Source organism: Mytilus californianus, unplaced genomic scaffold, assembly GCF_021869535.1.
Source record: "Mytilus californianus isolate M0D057914Y unplaced genomic scaffold, xbMytCali1.0.p SCAF_8, whole genome shotgun sequence".
Lineage (NCBI taxonomy): Eukaryota > Metazoa > Mollusca > Bivalvia > Mytilida > Mytilidae > Mytilus > Mytilus californianus.
In genome coordinates, this window is record NW_026262734.1 from 88,851,285 (window position 1) to 88,878,125 (window position 26,841).

At 31.8% G+C, this 26,841-nt stretch overlaps 1 protein-coding gene across 1 annotated transcript; it reads left to right on the forward strand.

The window, feature by feature from the left end:
• The first annotated feature begins 604 nt into the window (after positions 1–604).
• On the forward strand, positions 605–15,922 carry LOC127711720 (uncharacterized). Its single transcript, XM_052217832.1, has 8 exons — positions 605–849; positions 2,343–2,426; positions 4,773–5,186; positions 7,433–7,519; positions 8,479–8,685; positions 9,202–9,270; positions 9,647–9,721; positions 15,160–15,922. Exons 1-8 carry the CDS (start codon positions 729–731, stop codon positions 15,252–15,254), a joined length of 1,152 nt encoding a protein of 383 aa, XP_052073792.1. The 5' UTR covers positions 605–728; the 3' UTR covers positions 15,255–15,922.
• Positions 15,923–26,841: the final 10,919 nt, after the last annotated feature.

Sequence of the window (26,841 nt, forward strand, 5' to 3'; positions counted from 1 at the left end):
GGGTAACTGAAGTTTTCCCCAGCCAAACATTGTGAAACCTATACACAATATTCATTCCAACAAAACTCAGTAAAGATCAAGTACATTTTTTTTGTTTCAGTTCTCTAACTTGAGTTTGCCTCAACCAAATGTTTTGAAACTTATACACAATGCTAATTACTACATAATACAGATTAAGTACGAAATTAGGTGGCAACACTTTTACCATTCTAGAGTTATGTCCCATTATAAACATAAAAATTGCTGAATTTTTTAGTTTGTCTCAACCAAATGTTGTAAAACTTATACACAACCGTTCTAGAGTTATGCGTCATTACAAATAGAAAAATTGCTGAATTTTTAGTTTCTGTTCTCTACTTAAGTTAGCCTCAACCAAATGTTATGAGACTTACACACAATGCTTATTACCACAAAACTCAGATCAAGTTCAAATTTGGGTAGTGTCACTTTTACCGTTCTTCAGTTATGTCCCTTTATAACTATATGATATGCAAGCGGGGGCATCATCTGTGTCCACATGTGGACACTATCCACATTTATTTAATTATTAATCATGCTTATCATACTTATTATTCTGTAATTCAATTCATATTTTCACAACTGTAGATTACTATTGTGGACTAATATACAGTGAATTGATAGAAGGACCACTACAAGAAACTTCCCTTCTTACTAGATTAGTACAACAGGATGTTTTGGCAGTAGAAGTTAGACAATGTCTGGTGTTGATGGAGAAAAATGGGTCTATATGTAAGACTGGTGCTGGAGAAAATGTATGGCAGTTAGATTCAGAGATACATAGTGGAGACTTTTCAGAGGATACAGTTCCTTCAGGATCATTCTTAAATGGTAATTTGATAATAAAGATTATAATAAAGAATATAGACATGACATAAGGAATGATGTTGTATATGATTTGCAAACAAAACATCATCATTTGTTAAGGATGTTCGCTCCTCTTGTGTTTGAATTTTGCCAGATTTTTGGAATCCTCTGGTTTTATCCATGTTTTGCCATTACAAAATTTTGTCCACTAACCCCTACTTTTCTTTTCATTATTTTATTACATATAGTTTTAAAAGCAATATTTGAAATTATTATATAATCCTTGTTATTTTTTCATAGTTTTTTAAAGAGAAAAGCGGACAATGTTAAAAGTATGAAAAATCTAGAGAGAATTATTTCCCACTAAATTTTCAATGGCTAATATCTCGAAAACAAGCACACAAACTCTTCATTTTTTCTGCTTTTTTAGTTCCTTTATTTATAATCCTAACATGACGTTCTTCATACGTTTTGGGTACACACCCGTGTTAAAATATGAATATATTGTTTGGGCTCTTCCGATCGTACTCCCACGTCACATGCTTTTTTATGAATGAGCTACCCGACGTCATACAACGATGACGTAAAAATATGAGGATTTTACGGGAGAATACACGCTTGTGAAACCGAAAATTATAACAACAAGGAAACGTAAACAAACGATGCTAAAATGTGTTATAATCCAATTTTTTTTTTATACATATTAGATATATAAATAAAATTCTTATTTAAATTCATCCAAACCTATTTAAATACATTATTGTAAATAGTTTAAGCATGTCACTAATTCAGTTTGCTCTGTTCTTTTATGTCAATTGAATAGTGCGTTTGTTTATGGGAACGGCAAATATTTGCCTTCACCTAGAGCACTTCGATCCAAAAGAATTGCCGTATTTGTCCTATTAGAATCGAAATAATTCATGGGGGCTTGAATATATCGTGATTTTACCCCGGGTTGTTCCCTTATGCTGATATTTTACCCCTCGCTATCGCTCAGGGTAAAATATTTAGCATAAAGTGCCAACCCGTGGTAAATTCACGATACACAACATGTATATTCAAGCCCCCATGAATTATTTCTTAAATATACTATCAATTTATAACAGTTTTTTAAAAAGCTTGTTATTTTGAAACAGAGTAGCGAACATCCTTAAAGAGGCCTTGGCAGTTGGTTGGTCTAAGTAGTTTATCTACTGTATAACCAGCCTGTCAACACTGAGGTTATGAGTTTAAAACTTGCATGTGGCAGGTGTGTTGGACTCCAATCTTAACTAGGATTGTCAGTTTTCTTTGCTGAAGGTTGGATGTTCTCTCCAGGCACTCTGGCTTCCTCCAGCAATAAAACCTGGTATCTTTATACCTTCTTAGCATAGAGTACCAGTCAATATGCTGCATGCCATGCACGACTAGTAAATATCAATTTGAGAGTCATGATTTTTTTTAAATTGCTACTGATAATCAGAATATTTGAAGTTATATTATGTAGTTATAAATATGTCAAGATTTTTTTATTGTAGATTTATGTGCAGGAATTGAAAGCACAAGTTTAGAAAGCAGTACCAATGAGTATACAGTTCCAAAGTCATCTTTAGGCATAGAAAGTAAATATTACATACTATTAGTTATAATTGATGTAATTATTTACTGTACATGTATGGTAAGTAGTGCCACATATTTGATTTTGTGCAGTTAGAATGGAAGGACTATGTGCAATTTCTTTGTTTGAACTCCAAAATGAAAATAATATCACGTCATTGGTTGAATATCCTTTGTTTTACACTTTTATAAGTCAAGGGTATAACTAAAACAGTTAAGTTATTGCAGAAAATAACAGCTATACTGTTATTGTGGAAATTCTGACAGAGTTGTCTCCTCCTGTCATGAATTGTGTTTGAGTCATACACTTATCTGTTTGTGTAGTTGAATAATTCAATCACAACAGATTGTTTCTGAAAATGTTAAGTTTTTTTATTCCAGAGTAAAGGGACTTTTACCTTCAGATTTAAGGTGATTTTACACATGTGTCTCTCTAGCTCTAGTATGCTGGGGACAAGTTATAGATCAAGTTAGCATTTTGTTCCAGTACAATGAATTTTTATACGACCGCAAAAATTTTGCGGTCATATATTGGTATGACGTTGGTGTCGTCGTCGTCGTCCAAAGACACATTGGTTTTCGCACAAAAAGGGGGGTTTCCAGTTTTCAGACAATAACTCAAAAATGCTTTCAGCATTTTTTATGAAACTTTGGTGAATTGTTTACATGTATATCTATTCAGTATTGATGTAAGCTCCCTTTAGAATTTTATAAATTTTAGATTTTACATTTCCGAGTTATGGGGTTTTATTCATTAAAATAGGGGGGATTTTCCAGTTTTTGGACAATAACTCAAAAACATTTTCACCAATTTGCAAGAAACTTTGGTGAATTGTTTATTTCTATCGGCATGAGCTCCCTTTTGATTTTTTTTAAATTTTAGACTATACGTTTCTGATTTATGGGGTTTTATTCATTACAAAAAGGGGGATTTTCCAGTTTTCGGACAATAACTCAAAAATGCTTTCAGCATTTTTTATGAAACTTTGGTAAATTGTTTATATCTATTGTTGTAAGCTCCCTTTTGATTTTTATCAATTTTAGATTTTACGTTTCCGAGTTATAAGATTTTATTCATAAAAAAGGGTTGATTTTCAAGTTTTTGGACAATATCCTTAAAGTGCTTAGAGTGGTTTTCATTAAACTTTGATGACTGATTTATATCTATTAAGATAACCTCCATTTAGTTTTTTTATAAATTTCTGATATAACATTGAGAAGTTATTGTTTTCTATAGTCTGACAACAGATGTACTAAGTATTGCGCAACTGCACAGTGTATTGCACAACAGCAAGAAATCTTTAATTGAATATGAATTCAATTCATATAACCAATTTCAAGTTCTTTGACTACATTTATTCAGAAACCTATAATATGTCAAATATTTAATTACAATCCAAATTCAGACCTGTATCAAGCTTGAATATTGTGTCCATTTTTGCCCCAACTGTTCAGGGTTGGACCTCTGCGGGCGTATCCAGCTGCGCTCAGCGAAGCAGTTTATTTTTATAGACTTAAGATTGTTATGGGCCTCTAGTTACCAGCAGTCACATGGAAATAGTAGGCATAAAATCTGAAGCCAATGGTTACATAGATAATGACAGAAATTACATCCATAAATAATTTTGTTTTCCAAATTATTACCAAAGCTAACCAAAATGAATAATCATTAGGGAGGATAGACTTTAGTTTGCATTCTACCTAAATGGTAGACTGCCAAATTGATTGATTTAATTTTTAAGAAAAAGATTGAGAGAAGCAACACATAAAATGAGATCTTCTTGTTTAACATTATATCTATAATGGAAAAGTGGCAAATACAATGTACCTCTTATAAATCCATTCATTTACTTTTACATTAGTATGTCAACCAAATACAGGGATGTATGACACATTTGCCTGAAATAATATAACATTATATATACCAGTACTATAAGTGCTTTTTTTTTTGCCTGTTTCAACTTATGCAGTTATACAGAAATATCAGACTTGATTTAAAAAGTAAAATAACAAAAATACTGAACTCTGAGGAAAATTCAAAACGGAAAGTTTCTAATCAAAACAGCAAACTCAAATTCTCAAACACATTAAACGAATGGATAACAACTGTCATATTCCTGACTTGGTACAGACATTTTCTAATGTAGAAAATGGTGGATTAAACCTGGTTTTAAATGTCAGAAACTGGGAATATTTTTATAAATGAGATTCATTTAATAGGGAAAAGCACTGTCACATTTACTTATATTTATTTAATAAAAACATAACAAAAACTACTGTAATCTTAAGAAGAAACAGGATAAAAAATTTAAAATTTTTACTATGCCTAGCTGACTGTACTTGATTTTCAGGTCTACCTCCACCTGCCAAAAGGACCATTTCAAAAAGACCCACTAAAGACACCAACATAAAGGCAGCATCCTTAGCCAATGGACAGCATTCTCTTGAACCAATAAGATCCAATTCTGAACAGACCAGCCCTAAGACAACACCGCCAGCAAGTGGAGAACACTCTCTAGAATCAAGTTTGGCACCAAGTTTAACGTCTTCTACACCAAACAGATCTATGAATAATTCAGATTTGATATCTTCACCTGATTCATCCTTGGACAGTTTTTCAGACATCCCAGCGTCTGGTGCAACAGGTGGTTCAAGTCGTGGTTGTATGATGACACAAACAGTAATGGAGGGAGACGATCGGTCATCCAGGGTTCAGCAGAGATATGTTTCACAAGTCCAGACTGGTCCAAATACACAAACCATTTGTAAGTCTTTGATAGCCAGTAGGGGGAAATACTTATATGTTATACAGTACTTGGTTATATTCACGTACTGGTATAGGTAATAATCTGGAGATATAGTTTTCTTCCTCAGTATTTAGATTTTTGCTACTTAGATCTATAGGTAAAAAAGTTACATTTTCTTCTTTTCTCGAATTTCTCTGGACTACATTGATTTATTAACGTGTTTAGTTGCCTGTCTTAATTAGAAGTCTTAAACATTCATGAAGTATAATTGAATGAACAATGAAAAAATCTCATTTGATTTGTCTGTTATTATCAAAATACTGCCTTTTTTCAAGTCTCATGGTGTAGAATCTGTAATTGGGGCCTGGCCAGAAAGAACATACAAGAAAGTAGTACATTTTTAAACAAAATAGTTCCTACACATAGCTGTAACTTGTCAATTAGTAAAATATGTTGTAATTTTGATTTCAAATGATATTATAGGAGTTGGCATTACTGTAGAAAGTTTCTTTTGAATAATAAAAAAACATGAAATTTAAATGGGAGGGCGTATTTGCACTGTTGCTCAAATCAGAAGTACATGTTTTTGTACTACCAAACTTCCGGAAACCAGTGCGCTCTAATCTGCAAACATATTAAAAATAAAAAAACCTTTAGTTGTAACTTCTACATCATTGGCAATTATACCAAATCTTTTTATTTTGAATTAAAGGTACTATGTTGAATTTTTCAGCACAAGTCAGGATAAGGTATAGTTTTGACATGAAATGACTGTCACTTTTATTTTAAATTATGACAAAATAGCTATGAATGCTTTAAATTTCAGAACTTTTAAAGTGCCAGTCTTTGTAAGAATCAGGCAATTTTGAAAAAAATCAAAACATGGCCGAAAAAAACCCACCGACCTAACCATCATATTTTGAAGTTACCATCACCCTGAGTTAGAAATTGTAGGTCTTTCGTTTCTGCGTGTCTGGTAATTCGAGAAATCTCTAGATAAATTTTGGTTAGAATGATAGCAAATTACGGAGTTAGCTCCCCTTAATTTTTAATTTCTAGTGCATTTCAACCAAATTATATCTTGAATTACCAGAACAGGACAAGGAAACGAATGTTATATTCATGCACCATTATACATTTTGAACAAAAATTAATGTCAACTTGAGTGGGTTTTTGTTTGTCATGTTTTCACCACTGCCTGATTCTTAGGCAGATTGGCACTTTAAAACATAAAAGCAATGAGGCTATAGGCATTACTGTTTGTATACCTCAAAGGAACAATTTTAGAAGGCTTGCACAGTTACCATGGTTACATAACATGATGGTCATCTATACTCTGTAGATTTTGATGTTTATAAGTTAGTGAGATGAAAGGTTGAACTTTGATTAAAGAATTTTAAGTAAACTAGAAAATAATCGAGGCTTGTTTAACTTTGAGTAAGTTTTTGGCAAAGTATCAGGGGAGATAAACTTTGAAAAGAAAACTTAATTCTGACTTATTTATTTATACAATTAAATATTTCATAAACTACAGTCAACTTTTTTCTTTGTTTTGAACTACAAATGTATGTGCTATTTTAAAATTTCTGCATTAGTCAACTTATTTTTTCATCCCAAAATTGAAACACATAAATGTAGATTTATTTACTCCAATTGATTTGAAAGTAAGTCATTCGAAATTTCACCTGACTCAAAATTTTATCTGCAGCCCTAGAATAACAAGCATTGTAAATTTTGTTCTTTATGTCGAAACCTGTCACCTGTCAAAATCGCAACTTGGCTTTAGCTGTAAAGTGACTTCACCGTGCTAATTGACAATTGTAACTAACTTTCATTTAGTCTCTCTGTCCTTATATCTAACAAATAGTTTTGTCATGCTTCTCTCAGACTCAATGTTTTGTCAGCAGCTTGACCAGTTTGTTGATAATGATGAGTTGTGACAACCTGTTTGCGCTTTTCTGATCTGTTAGCCTCCTACTTCCTATTTACCTATACTTTGAATTATGTGCAGGGGGTATGCTTTGCAAGACCAAAATTTCATACTGTAAATTCATAAAATATTGCGAGGTTTTTATGAATTATGTGACTGGGTTAGTATCTCAATAATAAGAACTGGCATTCTGATATCTAATACATATATCTGTATGCAGGTTTTCCTGAAATTGCAATAATTAATCTCACATTTTTGTCCGTTCTTCAAAAATCGCAATAATAAATGTACGCAATAATTTCTAAATTTACAGTATTTGTTGATTTTTTTTCAGCTGCTGGTCACATTAATCTAGAAACGACAGCACCTGTCAATTGTCATCAACACACAGAAATTGATCAAAGATTAAAACCTACACTAGGTAGGTCTTAGTAAAGAAAAAGAAGTAGCATTAAAGTTGAGATGAGGTAGTCCTTTTGCTGTTATTAAGGTCAACAGTAGTAATATCTGAGCAAAGTTTGTACAGATTATCAGACTTACTGTATTTTAATACTATATAAATAACACATAACCAAGAGGGTGATAGAGCAGATTGTTACCCTGAGAAAAAATTGTCAACTGAGGTGAACCATCAAAGTCAATTATAGTAATACTGTCAAATATAACCTGTCACAGTATGAAGCTTGACTGAACACAGTGAAGTTCAAATGAGCTATATATTGTGTATCAAGTAGTTGATGTTTTACCATTTTTACAACCATGTACAATAGCAAAATAATGAAAATCCAACAATTAATTTATCTAATTGTTGGTATTTCTTGATGGAAACCGTAGTTTTCCCTTTTTCCTAAATAAACTATAGTTTGATTGTGTATCATTCATGATCATGATGATATGCTATACGAAAATTGCAATGTTTCAATAATCTATATTGATTTAAAATTTGATTCTAAAAATTCAAAAAATTTGAAATAATTTTGATTTCTTTTAATAGGACCAATATGACATGGAGGAAGGGAAAAACATAAAGTAGCATTCTTAGATATTCAGGCCAGCTATCAATCTGATTAAAATACAGGTCATGTGTCCACACTTTGCTTACAAAGATTTGGTGATGCTCCATTTTCTTTTCTGTTTACATGGTTTAAGAGACCTCTGGTTTTGTTATAATGAAACACACTTTCAAAATTTAAAAGTTGAAATTTCAATTGATTTAATAATAACTAGAACAAAAAGAATACCAGAATTTTGTAAGATCCTTGTAATAAGTGCAGCGTGGACACAGGATAAGTATATCAATCAGATTGGCTAGCAATCATGGCTTATGTTCCTTTAAACTAACATGATTAATGAGAAAAAGCAGTTTATTTTTCATTATAGAAAACCTAAAGAAAATAATTTCTGTATTTGTTGAACCAAATATGAATCTTAAGCCTAAAGATGTAGCACAAAAATGTAGCATTGGACAATCCAGAAAAGCTGTCAACAAACTGTTATATCACCTGGCAAAGAAAAAGGTACTTACAGTTGCAACTTCTGATGGCAAAGACCCTAAATGGAACAAAGATCCATTAGCTCAGTACAGTGGTAAGTGAATTTTCTTCAAATATTTCAGATACAATCTCGATGGTCATGTGGTTGTGTGTTTGCCTCAAATACCTTTTATTTTCAAATGTGGGAGGTTGTGGGTTTGAACCCGTCCAGGTCAAACCAAAGACTTTGAAATTGATATTTGCTGTTTCTCCACTAAGCACACAGCATTAAAGAGTAAGAGCAAAGACTGGTTGGACCAGAGTCAGAATAATTAGTCCAGGTAGGGTGACATGTCTTCCTGCTGTGAAAATATGTATGTATGTAAAGTATGTCATCACAGAATTGATCTACTAGCATATTGAAAAGAAATCAGAATATCTCCCATGTATCATCGTCATTTGAACTTTGGTGGATATTTCTCTCATTGGCAAGTATACCGCATCTACTTATTTTTATATCGTAATTTTTCATGTTACTTCAATACATATGATCATTAATTTTCCTAAAATTGTAAATAACTAAGATACCAAAATATATGAAACAGTATGGATATATTTTTTTAAATTTTAGAACGAGATTTGCAAGAATGGGCCGCAGAAATAGAATATGGGAGCACAAGTTCCCCTTCCCCAACTCCAGGTGAGTTTAGTGCTATAATTCATGTGTTTTATTTCTTCAGATGAAAACGTGTGAAATTATTGAGCAAATACCAACCAAAGAGCTTTCAATTGATGCTTAACATCTGTTATAACTTTGTATAATGTTACTTTGATGTCAAAAAAACATTTATTAGTGTATCAGAGTATGAAAATTGCTCTCACAATTTTATTTTTATGATCTCAAAATGTGTATTAGGTTTTTGATTTTCAAATATTTTGGTCTCAATCATCACTGAAGAGACATTAATTGTTTAAATGCATATTTGGGGCAGTAAAATTACTACTGTTAATGTTATTACATATAAAAATTAGGATGAAACAAAAGTCTCTCCATGAAAATGTAATTTCTTTTATAGTTGTAAACCACCACCATCATAACCATCAACATGAACATAACACTTACCTCCAGGTTGGAGACCAAAATGTTATGGGTAACTATCACTTTAATATTTAAGAAATAAATTATGCAAGTAATAATTTTTGGGAAATTTTCACATGGCCTGACCTGTTACATTCAATTTTTATCCAGAGCGTCGATTTTAATAGGACAAATACGGCAATTTAGAAAAAACTAAAGCAAAGATAAGCATGATAAGTGTTCCATGTGCCTGGCTGTTCTATTTTACCTCTTGCAAAATAAAGCTATAAATTTCCAATAAATCTATCGCTTGCATAAAGAATTTCTTAAATAACATCTAGTAAAAATAATGTCAATCAAAACATATTTTTTAGCACACCTGGCCTGAAGGGCCAAGTGAGCTTTTCTCATCACTTGGCGTCCGTCGTCATCCGTCATCATTAACTTTTACAAAAATCTTTTCCACTGAAACTACTGGGCCAAATTTAACCAAACTTGGCCAAAATCATCATTAGGGTAACTAATTTAAAAAATGTGTCTGTTGACCCCAAATGCCAACCAACATGGCCGACATAGCTAAAAAATAAAACATAGGGGTAAAATGCAGTTTTTGGCTTTTATCTCTGACATGTCTGAAACTAAAGCATTTAGATCAAATTTGACAAGGGTAAAAATGTTCATCAGTTTTAGATCTATCTGCCCTGAAATTTTCAGATGAATCAGACAACCCATTGTTGGGTTGCTGCCCCTGAATTATTAATTTTAAGGAAATTTTGCAGTTTTTGGTTATCATGGTTATTAGTCCCCTACCGACGAAGTCGAAGGGGACTTTAGGTTTGCACTCTGTCAGTCTGTCCGTCTGTCCATCTGTCCATCCGTCAGTCTGGCAAATTAGCTTTCCACACTTTTTTTCTTCTTTCTTGAAGATATTGATTTGATATTTGGTATATAGTTTTATCATGACAAGTTATAGATCAAGTTCGAATTTTGTTCCGGTCTGATGATTTAGTCCAGAGTTATGGACCATAACTCAGGACCATATCTAATGTTAGAGTACTATGTTAAACCATATTTTTGTACAAAGGGAGATAACTCATTTATTAAAAGACATTCTTTGTTAAATTATTTGAAGAATTTTTTGACAGGTTTGTTTGTTATTTAGTATAAACTAATTTTCTGAATGCTACATATATCAAAACAAAATTATGAAGAGAAATCCTTTAATTAAATAATAATCTATTTTATTAATGTATATGTTTCAATATATTACATTGTGTAGATAAAAGTTGTTGACATTTTATAGATAAGTTACAAATCTATATTAGTTTGTGACAAATGAAAGAAAAAAATATTTGGAACTATTAATTATATCTGATTATAATTTGAAAATAGATGTACACTGTATTACATCATATCTAATTTTAGAGAACTATTAATCATATCTAATGTTTTTTTAATCATGCTTATAAGATATTGATTGATAATTGGTATATAGTTTTATCATGACAAGTTACAGATCAAGTTCCAATTTTTGTTTCCGTCTAATAATTTTGTGCAGAGTTATGGTCCTTGGACTTGAAAAATACACTTATATAATCAGTTTTCCACACTGTTTTTCGTCAAGCTTGAAGATATTTACTTTTTGTTTACACCATGACAAGTTATAGAACAAGTTAGCATTTTGTTCCAGTATAATGAATTTTTACCCGGTAGGGGACTATGTATTGCCATGCAATACTCTCAGAATGCTTGTTATCTTAAATATTATTATAGATAGAGATAAACTGTAAACAGCAATAATGTTTAGCATAGTACGATCTACAAATAAGTCACTATGACCAAAATTTTCAATTGACCCCTTAAGGAGTTATTGCCCTTTAGGCCAATTAAAATTAATTGATAGATTTTCATCCCTGCCCGCCCCTCTGAAATCGTCCCGCCCCAATTTTTTTTATTTTGAAAAACTTACGATTTCCGGATTTTGTTCATTTCCGTTACCGGTAACCCTCGATAATTTCGTTTCATTCAAAACTTCCTGTTTCAAATTTCGGTTTTTGTATTACTTACTTACTTACGAGAAGGGCATGAAATATTCGGGTTACGAGTACGTAATACACTGTGTCCAAGAACGCAAATCGGTATGTCACAAATGTTCTGAGATTAAAAAACCGTGGATATTTTTATTTATACAATGACTTAGTGTAAGGAAATTTGGACTGTGAACGATATCCAAAGTGCAAGAATCGTGGAACACATTGTTACAATAAAACATAATTGGATTAAAGAAATTGACACAAGCACGAACTTGTTAGATTTATGACCGTATATTGAGTTCAAAAAGTCTACAAACATACGTATTTTATTACAGCAATCCCTTACATTTACCAATGGTTTTCGTTTTTTGTTGAAAAAAAGCACATTAACACCCTCTGTCCCAATACCATTAATAGAGTCATTCAACAACTTTTTCAAGTTTTCCATTGTAATTATATTTGCATCTTGCATTGGCACCAACCCTATTATTTTCAACACTATTTGAGTTTTCATTTTATTCTGTACTCATGATATTTGTTTTGCATGACAAACTGACATTTGCTTCATTTTATGGGGACTACAAACCATCGCTTGGAATGCAAAATAAATTCAGTGTAGGTAGTCCAACTGAAAAGAGCATTTTTCCACATTTATAAATGGGTTTCTAAGGCGGCAATTACAGGTAGATCAGTGGTTGCCAACCAGAGATATTTATTTAAGAATTTGAAAAATTATGTATGATTCCTTATACATGTATCAATATACATGATATAAGCTTAATACACTTGCATATATGAAGAACACTTCACAAGAGGGTTTCACATGAAATAAAATTTAAAAAATAAAATCCTCCCACCCGCCCCATTTTTTTCAAAAATCTGGATGAAAATCTACTAATTAATTTTAGTTGGCCTTATAGTCAAATTTTGAACATTTTTTTTGGTAAATTTTTGTAATCTTTAACAAAAATCTTCTCGGCTTAATCTACTGGGCCAAATAGAACCTTAGCCTCAATATTCAATAGGGTATCTTGATTGAAAAATGACCCTGCCATCCAAACAACATGGCCGCCATGGCTAAAAATAGAACATAGGGATTTACTTTAGAATATAAGGGAAAATTGTAAAAAAAACAATTTCAAATGTTCACAACTTGAAAAAAAAAATTAAATAATGATAAGAGGTCTTCAGTAACTATTGTAAGTCTAGTTACTAGTGAGATGACCTGCTTTTAATTTAACTACTGGGCCAAATTAAACCAAACTTGGCCTCATGCACAATCATTATTAGAGTATCTAATACTATTTATCATGATTTAAACCTTATTTTACATGATTTCCAAAACAACAGTATATACAGGTGAGTGACACAGGCTCTTGAGAGCCTTTAGTTTTCATTTGCTACTATTTACCGTCAAATGATTTCTCCACAGTTGTAAATTTTGACTGAGCTGCCATGTTGACTTGCTAAAATCAATAAATGTGTGAATAATGTCATAGACTAGAAAATATAACAAGATCTACCTTTAAACTCCATATTGCAATATTATCTGAATTTGGAGCTTACATTTGAAGGAATAACCTTCAGTTTGAGACTTTTCTTTGGTATGACATCATGTTTTGAAATGACGTTAATCATGTTAATGCACCTAGAGCATCCATGGATTTTAGCAGAATATAATTTTATTTTAATTTTGTACATTTTTAATGCGATAAGTATACATATATAGAGAATTTTATCAAGTTGTTGTTTACAAAGCAAGAGAAGCATGTCATTTTAGAATTGATGAGACATGTAGTTACATGGATGGATATTTAATTTCTTATTATTTTTTATGACCATGGCAACAAAGTTGTTTGGGCCATATAGTTTTACCCTTGTCCGTCATTCAGTCATTCCGCAGCAAACAAAGTTATACAGATTTTTTTTCTAAACGCCTTAGATATTGGGCTGATTTTTGGTATGTGAGTTAACCATGATGAGTTACAGATCAGGTTTAAGTTTCGTTCCGCTCTGCTAATTTTTTCGAAATTATGGGCTTTGGACTTTGATAAATTGTTGAAAATTACAGTTATACAGACTTTTTTTCTAAACGCCTTCAGATATTGGGCTGATTTTTGGTATGTGAGTTAACCATGATGAGTTACAGATCAATTTAAAGTTCCGTTCGGCTCTACTAATTTTTGCTGAAATTATGGGCTTTGGACTTTGATAAATTTTGAAAATCACAGTTAAATGGTCTTTTTTTCTAAATGCCTTCAGATATTGATTTGAATTTTGGTATGTGAGTTAACCATGATGAGTTACAGACCAAGTTTAAGTTTCGTTCTGCTCTGCTAATTTTTGCTGAAATTACGGGCTTTGGACTTTGATAAATTGTTGAAAATCACAGTTATACAGACTTTTTTTCCAAACGCCTTTAGATATTGGGCTGATTTTTGGTATGTGAGTTAACCATGATGAGTTACAGATCAATTTAAAGTTTCATTCCACTCTACTAATTTTTGCCGAAATTAGGGACTTGAGACTTTGATAAATTGTTGAAAATCACAGTTATCAGGATTTTTTTTCTAAACCCCTTCAGATATTGGGCTGATTTTTGAAATGTGATAAAATTGAGAATGGAAATGGGGAATGTGTCAAAGAGACAACAACCCGACCAAAGAGCAGAAAACTGCCAAAGGCCACTAATGGGTCCTCCAAACAGCGAGAAAATCCCGCACCCGGAGGCGGGCTTCAGCTGGCCCCTAAACAAAAATGTGAAAATGGACGTCATACTAAACTCCAAGACATATAAATGAACTAAAATTAAAAAAACATACAAGACTTACAAAGGCCAGAGGCTCCTGACTTGGGACAGGCGCAAAAATGCGGCGGGGTTAAACATGTTTTGTGAGATCTCAACCCTATACCTTTAGCCAATGTAGAATAAACAAACACACAGCAATACGCACAGTAAAAATGAGTTTAAAAAGTCAGAGTCCTCGAGTCCGATGTCAGAATAAGTAACAAAAGAAACTAAGCAAAATGACAATGAGTCTACCATGATGAGTAAGAGATCAAGTTTATGCTGCGTTCCGTTTCATGTCGTTTCAACACATCAAGAGTACATCCACTTCCTATTTGCTAACAGCTTGAAATTTAACTACTCATTGATCAAGGAAATTTTTCATCAAACTAGTATTGGTCTTGAGAGCTGGATCCTATCCATGCATGTTTGTGTCCACATGTGTTGTTGAAATTGCAGATTTTTCAACTTTTTGAGACGGGGGTCATTCGTGTTGTTCCGACACATCTAGTTATAGGAAGTGTTGAAATTATATTAATTATGATTATCTCACATTGTATTCTTTGCACTGTAAATATGGTAACTTATATGCCTTTGTTTATTATGCATTTCATGTTTTAAAAAAATTCAAATATAATTAATTCTATTACTTGATATACAAAATAGTAAAGAATTTTCTTTTTCTTTCAGCTCTTGATCCAAATAATCAGGAAGAAAGAAGAGAAAGAGAAGTGATGCCAGCATCAGAAGACATTGTATCCAACTTACAACAGAATTCCCAATAATATGTTTTTCCAAATTAAGTTATTTTCATGTGATATGTACAGACAAGTTATTTTTATACTAAGAATATTTTTTTTTTTGTAAAACAAAGCTATGATAATGCTACCTATTTTGGCCCCTTCAACACAGAAAAGTATTAGAAATATACAGAATAATGTCTGACACTAAAACATTTTAGATGTTCATAATAGTTTATCATATATAAGTATTCATATTTTTTGTTTTTTCCCTAAAAATATTTTTCTTAAGTCTTTACACTCCAAAACAATTTTAGAAAAAACCCATTTTCAGATCTTGTCATAAATATTTAGATATTAACCAAGGCCTTACCATAAAGATATTTTGCTACAAGATGTAATTTACATTGTGTGTAAAATATCTTATTGGGGAAGGCCTTGCATAGTATATTTTTTTTATTAAATAAAGGTGCATAAATTGAGTTTTTTTTGGCAAATATATTCAATTTTGTTTATGACATCATAAGTGATCTTTCTGCACTGATATGTCACATGTATGTGATGATTGTATTAACTGTTCATTAAAAAATAAACCATAAAAAAGCTATATTTATTTCAATTTTTTTTTCAATTATTTTACTACAGCAAAAGTGTCATTTTACATTGCACCATAAGTAGGCATTAATGAGTTTTGATAGGTTGAAAAATAAAAAAATCTCCTTAGTTGTAATTTAAGCATTATATTTGTGATAAGTAAACTTGATTGTATTGTTACGTATTGTATAGATAGGCTTTAAGCCAATTTAGATATCAGTTTTGAAAAAAATAGATATGAAAAGGTAAAAAAACAACATGAAAAATCTTTTAAAGATGTTTGAATAATTTACCAGTTATTTACATTTTTTTAAGAGAAGTTGATATCTGTATTGCAGATGATGCTACCAATGAAATGTTTAATTTATAATTACAAAATTTTTTTTTTAAACCCTATCAAGTATATTTAATATTAAAATATTATTTAATACTTTGGTTTTATTATCATTATTTATTGGATACCAATTTGCATGCATTTCTTGGATACAGATGAACCACAAATTTTAATGTTCAGCAAAGTATAAATTTTTCCTCAATCCAAGATAATTAGAATCCATGAAAATAAATTAATCCACAGTATATTGATTTGAAATATTTGCTCATTATTTTATTTTATTTATATAAAGAATGCAGATTAAATTTCTTTTCTATAGTTTATTTCAATTATTTATTATAAAAGATTTGAATGTCATTGGCTTAACATCAAGTTTTAAATTAAATATTTATAAAATTAATTGAATGTACAAGTATGATATTTTTAAATATTTTTATCAGTATTATTGTATCTGACAGAAAGAAAGTAAGATATTTTTTCTGATTTTCTGTATTGTTAAAGTGCTAATACTTGCAATTGGCCAATGTTTTTCTGGTACCTATTTAGAGTGAAAAGTAGTACCCTAGAAAAACAACACATATGATTGTGTCACCTGACAGAATCTGTATTGACACAAAAAAATCACTTCTGTTGTCTTGTGTCATCTTATGGATTTAAGGTGACACAAAGAATTCACCTCTGTTGCCTTGTCATTTGTCATCTTTTATGCATTAAAGATGACACAAGTAATCACTCCATTTGTTTTGTGTCATCTTAAATGCATTTAAGATTACACAAAATTTTCACCTCTGTTGTCATGTGTGTCAACTTTTAAGCATTAAAGATGACACACAAAAATCATCTCTGCTAACTTGTGTCATCTTTTTTGCATCAAACTTTGGTATTACTAAATTCCACCGAAGTGGCACAAAAATTTAACTTCATGTAGTTTTGCCCGTGCTATTTTAATTTTTGATCTTCATGCTATTAAAAAAAGTGCCTACCATACCCCATGCATTTAATTCTTGAATAGCCCGTAATGATTTTTGGGGTCTTTCAAAAAATTATTTTGAGACTGCAGGCAATAGAGATCATTTTTTGGAAGACTCCCACACATTTTATTGTTAAAGCATGAACCTATGTGTAAAAACCTTTTGACTTAACCTGTAGCAAATAAATATGTCAAAATTGGACACTATGAAAAAAAGTTGTTTGTTAATATATGAAATTTAAATTATATATTTGAAATGTATATGTTCATTGTGTTCAGTGTTTGTAGCTAGTGATCTAACTAGTAGTTATTGATAAATATTGCTTTATTTGTTGATTAGATGTTTGATTTTTATTTATGATTTCAATCCATTTTTATTTCATCATAAATTGTTTATATTTATTTAAACGATAGATCATTTAAAACATGTATGTCAATCGACAATAAACATTTCATCATTTCAACTGCAACACAGTATAAAATGTATAAACTTTCATAAGAATCAGTCACTTTTAAATTTGAATCAAAGATTTAATGGCCATTGAATGCATGAAATAGATTATATTAGGGTAACTTCATCAAAATTCAGTCACCTTTAATTTTGAATCAAAACTAGATTGTCATCAAATGTGTTAATGATGTTCCCTCTCCTTGTCTTTAACTTTTTGTGATCAGATACTGTGTATTCATTATAATCGTGGGATACCAATTTTTGTGTATTTCGTGGGTAAGGTTGAACCATGTATTCAAATGTTCAATGAATTACAAATTTACCATCTAGGCTTGGATGCAGATTTTGGCAAAACCATGAAATCAAATTTCCACGAACATATAATATTTCCTTATTCCACGAAAAATATTAAAATGAATCCACAGTATTCAGAATCCTCTGGTTTTATCCATGTAGTTCCATTAAATGTTTTGCCCGCTAACCCCCACTTTTCTGTTCACAAATTACATATAAGTTAAAAAGCCATATTTGAAAATCTTTTAAAATCCTTGTTTTGTTTTATAGCTTTTGAAAGAAAAAAGGTGCCAACATTAAATGTATCAAAAAATCTAGAGAAAATCATTTCCTGCCTTATATCTTGAAAACAAGGACATGAACCCTGAATTTTTTTGCTTTTTATACGACCGCAAAAAAATTTTGCGATCGTATATTGGTATGACGTTGGCATCGTCGTTGTCCGAAGACACATTGGTTTTCGCACTCTAACTTTAGTTTAAGTGAATGGATCTCTATGACATTTTACCATAAGGTTCAATACCACTAAAGGAAGGTTGGGATTGATTTTGGGGGTTATGGTACCAACAGTTAAGGAATTAGGGGCCAAAAAGGGGCCAAAAATAAGCATTTTTGTAACTTCCAGACATAACTTGTGTGTTAGTGTATGGATCTCTCTGACATTGTACCACAAGGTTCCATATCACAAAGGGAATGCTGGGATTGATTTTGGGGGTAATTTCCTCAAAATTTTAGGAATTAGGGGCCAAAAAAGGGGCAAAAAACAAGCATTTTTATATGGACAAATACTTTAGTACAAAACATAATTTAAAGCGGTGTAAGGGAGATAAATCAAATACATCATTTGAATTACCTCCCTTACACTGCTTTTAAATTATGTATAAAGTAATGGTTAATGAACAATTAAGACAATTTTAAAAGTGTAAGGGAGGTAATCCACATACAACGTTTTGATTACTTCCCTTACACTGCTTATAAATTATGTTTAAAGAAATGCATATTTATAAAGGAAGACCAGTAAAAATATCTGCAAATGTTGCATCTTTTTTTTTTTACAAAAAAATCCATATGAAAGATTTGACACCATATTTTAAATCCTATTATAAAATAAATTAAGTTAGCACTATGATAAATTTAAATGGGTAATTATGGTTGCAAATTCCATTGGAAATTTGAATTGAGATTATGAACATATCTTGAGGGAAAGAATTTTTTTGGGGAAAAAGGGGAGGGGGGGGGGGGGGTAAAAAGAAATTGTGGGGGGTCAATTTTTTCTCATTTCAGATTTCAGAAATTAAAAAGAATTATTCTTCAAATATTATTTTTTTTTTCAAATTTCAAATATTGTAAAATTTCAAGAAGTAATCTTTAATTGCACAGTATGGCGCATTAGATTTGTAAAATCTTTGACCACATTTATTTATTTGTTATGCTGAATCTAACTGTGTATTTAGATTTTTAATTTTGGGTCCAGTTTTCAAATTGGTCTACATTAAGGTCCAAAGGGTCTTAAATTAAACTTAGAATGATTTTAACAAAAATTGAATATATGGGGTTCTTTGATATGCTGAATCTAAACATGTATTTAGATTTTTTATTTCGGGCCCAGTTTTCAAGTTGGTCCAAATTGGGGTCCTAAATTAAACTTTGTTTGATTTCAACAAAAATTGAATATATGGGGTTATTTGATATGCTGAATCTAACCATGTATTTAGATTTTTTATTTGTGGGTCCCGCTTTCAAATTGGTTCATATTGAGGTAAAAAGGGTCCAAAATTAAACTTTGTTTTATTTCATCAAAAATTGAATTATTGGGGTTCTTTGATATGCCAAATCTAACCGTGTATTTAGATTTTTAATTTTGGGTCCTGTTTTTAAATTGGTCTACATTAAGGTCCCAAGGGTCCAAAATTAAACTTAGTTTGATTTTATCAAAAATTGAATTCTTGGGGTTCTTTGATATGCTGAATCTAAACATGTGTTTAGATTTTTGATTATGGCCCCAGTTTTCAAGTTGGTCCAAGTTGGGGTCCAAAATTAAACATTGTTTGATTTCAACAAAAATTGAATATATTGGGTTCTTTGATATGCTGAATCTAACCATGTATTTTGATTGTTGGGCCCTGTTATCAAATTGGTCCACATTGAGGTCAAAAGGGTCCAAAATTAAACTTTGTTTGATTTCATCAAAAATTGAATTCTTTGGATTCTTTGATATGCTGAATCTAACCATGTATTTAGATTTTTGATATTGGACCATAATAGGTAAATTAAAAAAATTTAAGTTCTTAGACCACATTCATTCTGTGTCAGAAACCTATGCTGTGTCAAATATTTAATCACAATCCAAATTCAGAGCTGTATCAAACTTGAATGTTGTGTCCATACTTGCCCCAACTGTTCAGGGTTCGACCTCTGCGGTCGTATCAAGCTGCGCCCAGCGGAGCATTTTATTTATTTTTGTTATTTTGTTATTTTGAATCAGAGTAGCAAACTCCTTAAATAGACAACTGAGTAATTGTATATTACATTTTTTTTATGATGGTTGATGCAATAATTGTTATTTCATGATGATTTTCATACTGTGAATGGTTGTTGTTTTGCACCAGAACAATCAAAGGTGTTGCATTATTTATTTTCAAATTACATACAAATGTTCATAATATATTAATCAATGATTACATGATTAAAAGATAGTGCCATATAACTTTTAATTGTTTGTGTTTTATATTGAAAAAAATAACACTTATTTATTATTTATATAAAAATTTAAAGGTTCCAAAGCAGTTTTATAGATTTGCCTTCATAAAAATACCAACAACAACAACAACAACCCATTATACATGTATAAATACTTGTTGAGTTATATGACCTAAATGGATATTAAAAGAGTAGCCAAAATCATTTAAGATCAAATTTACCTGAGGGAAATGGAACTTTTTAAGTATAAGGATATTTTGTCTAAGACAAGAAGTCACCAGACACCAAATGGTATCCAGTAAGTTATAACTACTGATCATCTTACTGCCTTCAACAATAAGCAAAACCCACAAGATATAGTAAGCTGTAAAAGACCTAATCAAAACAAAATGTAAAACACTTCAAACAAGAAAACAGCCAGATTTATAATAACAAATAAAACAAAAAATAAATCTGACTGAAAGCAATCAACAATAACCACTGATTAACAGGCCCCTGGTATACTGATCTAAGAGTACTGATAGTTATCATGAGCTAGCTAGTTCAAAGCCAATTTTCGAATAGTAAACTTTTTCATCATAATTTTCAAATTTGTAAAAAGTTCCTTATTTTAAAGCCACTATATAATGCAGTAACTTACTTGTTCCATATTATTGAACCAAGATGTGCATACGTGATAATAAAACTTTCTGAAGATGAATGGCAATGAAGCCAGAAAAAAATCTCGGAAGGTTACAAATGGCAACTATACAGACTGGTACTAATGTATCTATTTCCCATTCCTTAAAATATTTATTTTTTGTGGTATAAATGCTCACCAGTTAATATGTGATACATATTTGACCAGACAATAAATCTAACTAGCTTTTCAGTATAGTTAGTATGATGTAAGCTCTGCGGTATGAAGACTATCTGTTCTAATATACCACTGTCTGATTAGTCATTTTACATGTGAATTTTATAAGTATATTTGTGACTTAAAAAAACATATTATTCCTATGGCATTGGGTTGTTTTCTGCTATTTGGTATGGTTGTTGTCTCTGACACATTCCCCGATTCCATTCTCAATTATATTCAAACGAAAGAAATACAGAGAACGTTTGTTTTCGTGTATTCCCAAGTAATGCTAAATATCCAGATTTTATATATCGCCATCTAGATGTCTGCCACTTGTAAGATCTTGTAACAATTATGTGCAAAGGAAGCAGCATGATGGAAATGCATAGTATTTCGAGACATTATAAACTACAGAAATGGAAACATCTCTGTTCGTACAAACTTCAGAAGATGTGATTTAATTGCCAGAAAGGACAATATCCACCAGTCTGAGAGTCCATTGACGTTAATGTAAGCCCTATCTCATAGTTCAACAAAATCCATACCGTCAAATCAGATAAAAGGTCTTGACATACCCCACTCGTTATTCAATGTATTATAGAATAAGAGGCAGGTGGCAGGTAGATCCGAAAAGCGCTAACACATTACCATGTTTATGACCGATCACCTTCAACGTACTGCATGACTATTTATTAATCTTTTTTTTCAAACGTACAAGTAAGCCGAGTCTGAAGAGGTTTGTGTCGGACGAACGGACAACCAACGTTTATACAATAAATCATAGTTCAACAAAATCCATACCGTCAAATCAGATAAAAGGTCTTGACATAAAAAAAAATGTGAAACGAGTAAACCACGGTCAAACAAAAATAATAACACTTATGACAGACAGCAACAAACGACAACCACTGAATACAGGTTCCACATGTTCTCTATACAAATCCACCTACAATTACGATCATCGTCGAAATTCAGTTATGAAATATATCATAAATTTCAGTTACGTGCATAAAAGCGTATTCCCAAATAGTTTTTTATGCATTCGCTATGTCGACGATTATACCTTGTATATACTGAAACCTTGACCGATCAGCGACAATCAATAATCAATAAAAACGTATACTCATCATGACTGCGTTTTCCATCTTAAAATGCTCATATCGCAGAGTTATGAGTAGCCGTTTTTTTCACGTGATTCAGTGAAATATAACACCATTACTGATTTTTATTTTGGCTATAGCACTGTTTAACACTGTCCATTACTAACTTCCTCGTAGTCACAGGCGTGGTTTGAGTAATACTTACTTTTGTATTACATATTTACGGATTTGTGTATATGGTTATCTTTAAAAACAACAAATTAGTAAACCATCGTGATAAAATCCTTTTAATTTCGTTATATATAAATTTAGTGTTTAATCTTAACTAAGTTAGAATCTGATTCAGTATTTTTACATACAATAATGATCAGAACCATGTACATCATCTCGACGAAGCATTATAAAAACCATCAACAACCCGGATCGTGTACATGAGACCCGACGAAGCATTGTTACATTTACACTTATACTCGGATCGTGTACATGAGACCCGATGAAGCATTGTTTCATTTCTCCGTATATCCGGATCGTGTACATGAGACCCGACGAAGCATTGTTACATTTACCCGTATACCCGGATCGTGTACGGGAGACCTGACGAAGCATTGTTACATTTACCCATAAACCGGATCGTATACAGGAGACCCGACGAATCATTGTTACATTAACCCGTATACCCGGATCGTGTACGGGAGACCCGACAAAGCATTGTTACATTTACCCGTATACCCGGATCGTGTACGGGAGACCCGATGAAGCATTGTTACATTTACCCGTATATCCGGATCGTGTACATGAGATCTGACGAAGCATTGTTACATTTACCCGTATACCCGGATCGTGTACGGGAGACCAGGCGAAGCATTGTTACATTTACCCGTATATCCGGATCGTGTACGGGAGACCTGACGAAGCATTGTTACATTTACCCATAAACCGGATCGTATACAGGAGACCCTACGAAGCATTGTTACATTAACCCGTATACCCGGATCGTGTACGGGAGACCTGACGAAGTATTGTTACATTTACCCATAAACCGATCGTGTACAGGAGACCAGACGAAGCATTGCTATATTTACCCGTATACCCGATTCGTGTACGGGAGACCTGACGAAGTATTGCTACATTTACCCATACACCAGATCGTGTACAGGAGACCCGACGAAGCATTGTCACATTTATCCGTATACCCGGATCATGTACGGAAGACCTGACGAAGTATTGCTACAATTACCCATAAACCGGATCGTGTACAGGAGACCCGACGAAACATTGTTAAATTTACCCGTATACCCGGATCGTGCACGGGAAACCTGACGAAGTATTGCTTCATTTACGCATAAACCGGATCGTATACAAAGTGTTATTTAGTTTTTCACTAAATGTTATGTTTATTGTTGTTTTTAGAACGTCTTTAATTAAGGATTTGTATAGTCTTACTCTACAAATCCTTGCATTTAATGCAACAGTTTCCTTCTTAATCTTTAAAATATGTATTGCAACAAACTATTTCACTTTTAATTCTGTGGTAAGTGTTGTTTTGTTAATTACATATCGCGTTTTCGGTGACATCAATATTATATATACTGTTGATACCTAATTAATATAATTATATGTTTGTATATAATATTATAACATTATAATGCTTCTGCATGTTGAAATTATATAGAAATAAAGCGTATGGTTACATTCCTTAGATGTTATTACATTTCTACTAAATCACTGCTAAACAAGAAGTTACATGCATTGCTGTGTATACATACCCCACTCGTTATTCAATGTATTATAGAATAAGAGGCGGGTGGCAGGTAGATCCGAAAAGCGCTAACACATTACCATGTTTATGACCGATCACCTTCAACGTACTGCATGACTATTTATTAATCTTTTTTTTCAAACGTACAAGTAAGCCGAGTCTGAAGAGGTTTTTGTCGGACGAACGGACAACCAACGTTTATACAATAAAGCTTTAACTACTAAAGTTGGGGTATGACATGTATGGTACATATTTTTAGCTGTTTTGTGTCACATTATATATCCCATAAAACGAAGTACACAACTTTATACATAGTTGTATTATTATTTTTATAATCTAAATAATTTGATTTGTTGCCTCGATACAATCTTAACATAAGTTAACAACTAATTAAATGAATTTCTATTTTATTTTCTGCTCTTTGGTCGGGTTGTTGTCTCTTTGACACATTCCCCATTTCCTTCCTCCGTTTTATATTTAAAAATACTGACAATACGGTACGAGAATATATATCGACCTCATACCTCGTTTTCTTTTCTTATTTTGACACAGACCATCGGGTAACAGTTTATTGAAGAAAGGCATTTTCTGAATTGTAATATACAGATTTATATTCTTACAAAAATTTGTCCATTTTGATAAAACTTTAATAAAAGCAGGCCAGTCTGTAAGTATTCATTGATCTGTAAGAAAAAATATTATTATTATCAGTTGTTGATTTTTGTTGATCGAATACAGTTTTTCTTCATTTTGTTTTAACATTTTCATTTTTAAATTCAACTATTCGAGCAATATCTAATTTGTGTCTAAGCATAAAAACGCTAAGATTCGAGGGGGAAAAGGGGTGGGGGTGAGAAGTGTGTTTAAGATGAATTTACCAGCTTTTGATTCACACTATTGAATACAATCTTTATCACAATAACAATATAATATGCTTCATTTAAAAACACTCTGTCACAGATATATGTGAAACAAGAAGTAAACATATACAAAATACAATCACATACAATCATAAAAAGAAATTTCATTTATTTTATCCAAATATATCTTTCCTTAAATTTGCTTTTATAAAACATTGAACATATTATATACTTTTTATCTTTAAATTCTTAATTGGTATAATGTTGATTGTTTGTATTATATTGTACATCCATGTATTATTATTCTTTAAAAAATCACATTTATTGCACTTTAATACATACTGGTATTTTACTCTTGTTTCTTGTATTCCCACATTCACGATCTGACCCCCATGTGTTGTATTCTGTGACTCCGGACTCCAATAAATGTTGTATCTCATACTTGTGTGTACATATACACGGAATGGAACTGTGGATTGATTCGTGGTGATATAGTAGTGCCGCTGATTGTAGTTCTTGTACGGTAATCCACTGGGTACTAGTTCGCTGCTTGATAAATGATTTCTCTCTTGAGTCCCTGTCAATGAAGGGTAAACATTTGAATTTCATATTACATAGGATTGATATGATCTAACTTGAAATTAATAATTTGTTATTCTATATACTATATACTATACATGGTTTTAAATGGAATAACATGTGCCTTGTTTTCATTCGCCTAGCGCACCGTTTAGGAAAAAAAACCAGAGTTGTTAATGTTCGAAAATCTTAAGTTAGGGTAGAAACTTTAATTGACGAAATGAGATTAAGAGGGTAGAGCACTTTAAGTAAATTTTCGACCAATTTATAGAGATTGTCACGGGCTACGACTATAAAGGTGTTGTAGAAGAGACATTGGTGCATCATTTAGGATAATCTCCAGAGTGGTTCATGTTTGAAAATCTGAAGTTAGGATAAAAAAACTGAAATTGACAAAAATAAAATTAGGGGGTAGGGCACTTTAAGTTAATTTTGGACCAATTTATAGAGATTGTAACGGACAACGACTATATGGGTATTGTAGAAGAGACACTGGATCATCGTTTATAAAAAAAGCCAGAGTGGTTTATGTTGTAAATCTGAATTTAGGGTAGAAACTGAAATTAACAAAACAAGATTAGGGAGGTTGGACACTTTAAGTTTATTTTGGACCAAATTATAAAGATTGATACGAGCAACGACTTTATAGGTGTTGTAAAGGAGATATTGGTGCATCGAGAGCAGTGAATGTTCGAAGATCTGAAATTAGTGTAAAAAACTGAAATTGACAAAATGAACCTATTGGTTATGGCACTTTAAGTTAATTTTGGACCAATTTATAGAGATTTTGACGGGCAACACTACATATGTGTTGTAGAGGAGACATTGGCGCATCATTTAAGAAAATCTATAGAGTGGTTTATGTTAGAAAATATGACGTTAAGGTAAACAAACTGAAATTGACAAAATGAAATGAAGTCGGTAGAGCGTTTTAAGATAATATTGGACCAATTTATAGAGATTGTGACGGGCAACGAATATATATGTCATGTAGAGGAGACATTGGCGCACCATATAAGAAAATCTCCAGAGTGGTTTATGATAAGAAGTTAGGGACAAACAATTGAAATAAACGAAAACGAAATTAGGGTTAGGGCATTTTAAGTTAATTTTGGACCAATTGATAGATATTGTGACGGCAACAACTATATAG

Bases quoted from the DNA above. Each gene is read 5' to 3' on its own strand.
- LOC127711720 (XM_052217832.1), top strand. From the start codon at position 729: ATGGAGAAAAATGGGTCTATATGTAAGACTGGTGCTGGAGAAAATGTA. The intron at 850-2,342 runs GTAATTTGATAA...TTTTTATTGTAG, and splicing joins TTCAGGATCATTCTTAAATG to ATTTATGTGCAGGAATTGAA. The intron at 9,722-15,159 runs GTAACTATCACT...TTTTTCTTTCAG, and splicing joins TGGAGACCAAAATGTTATGG to CTCTTGATCCAAATAATCAG.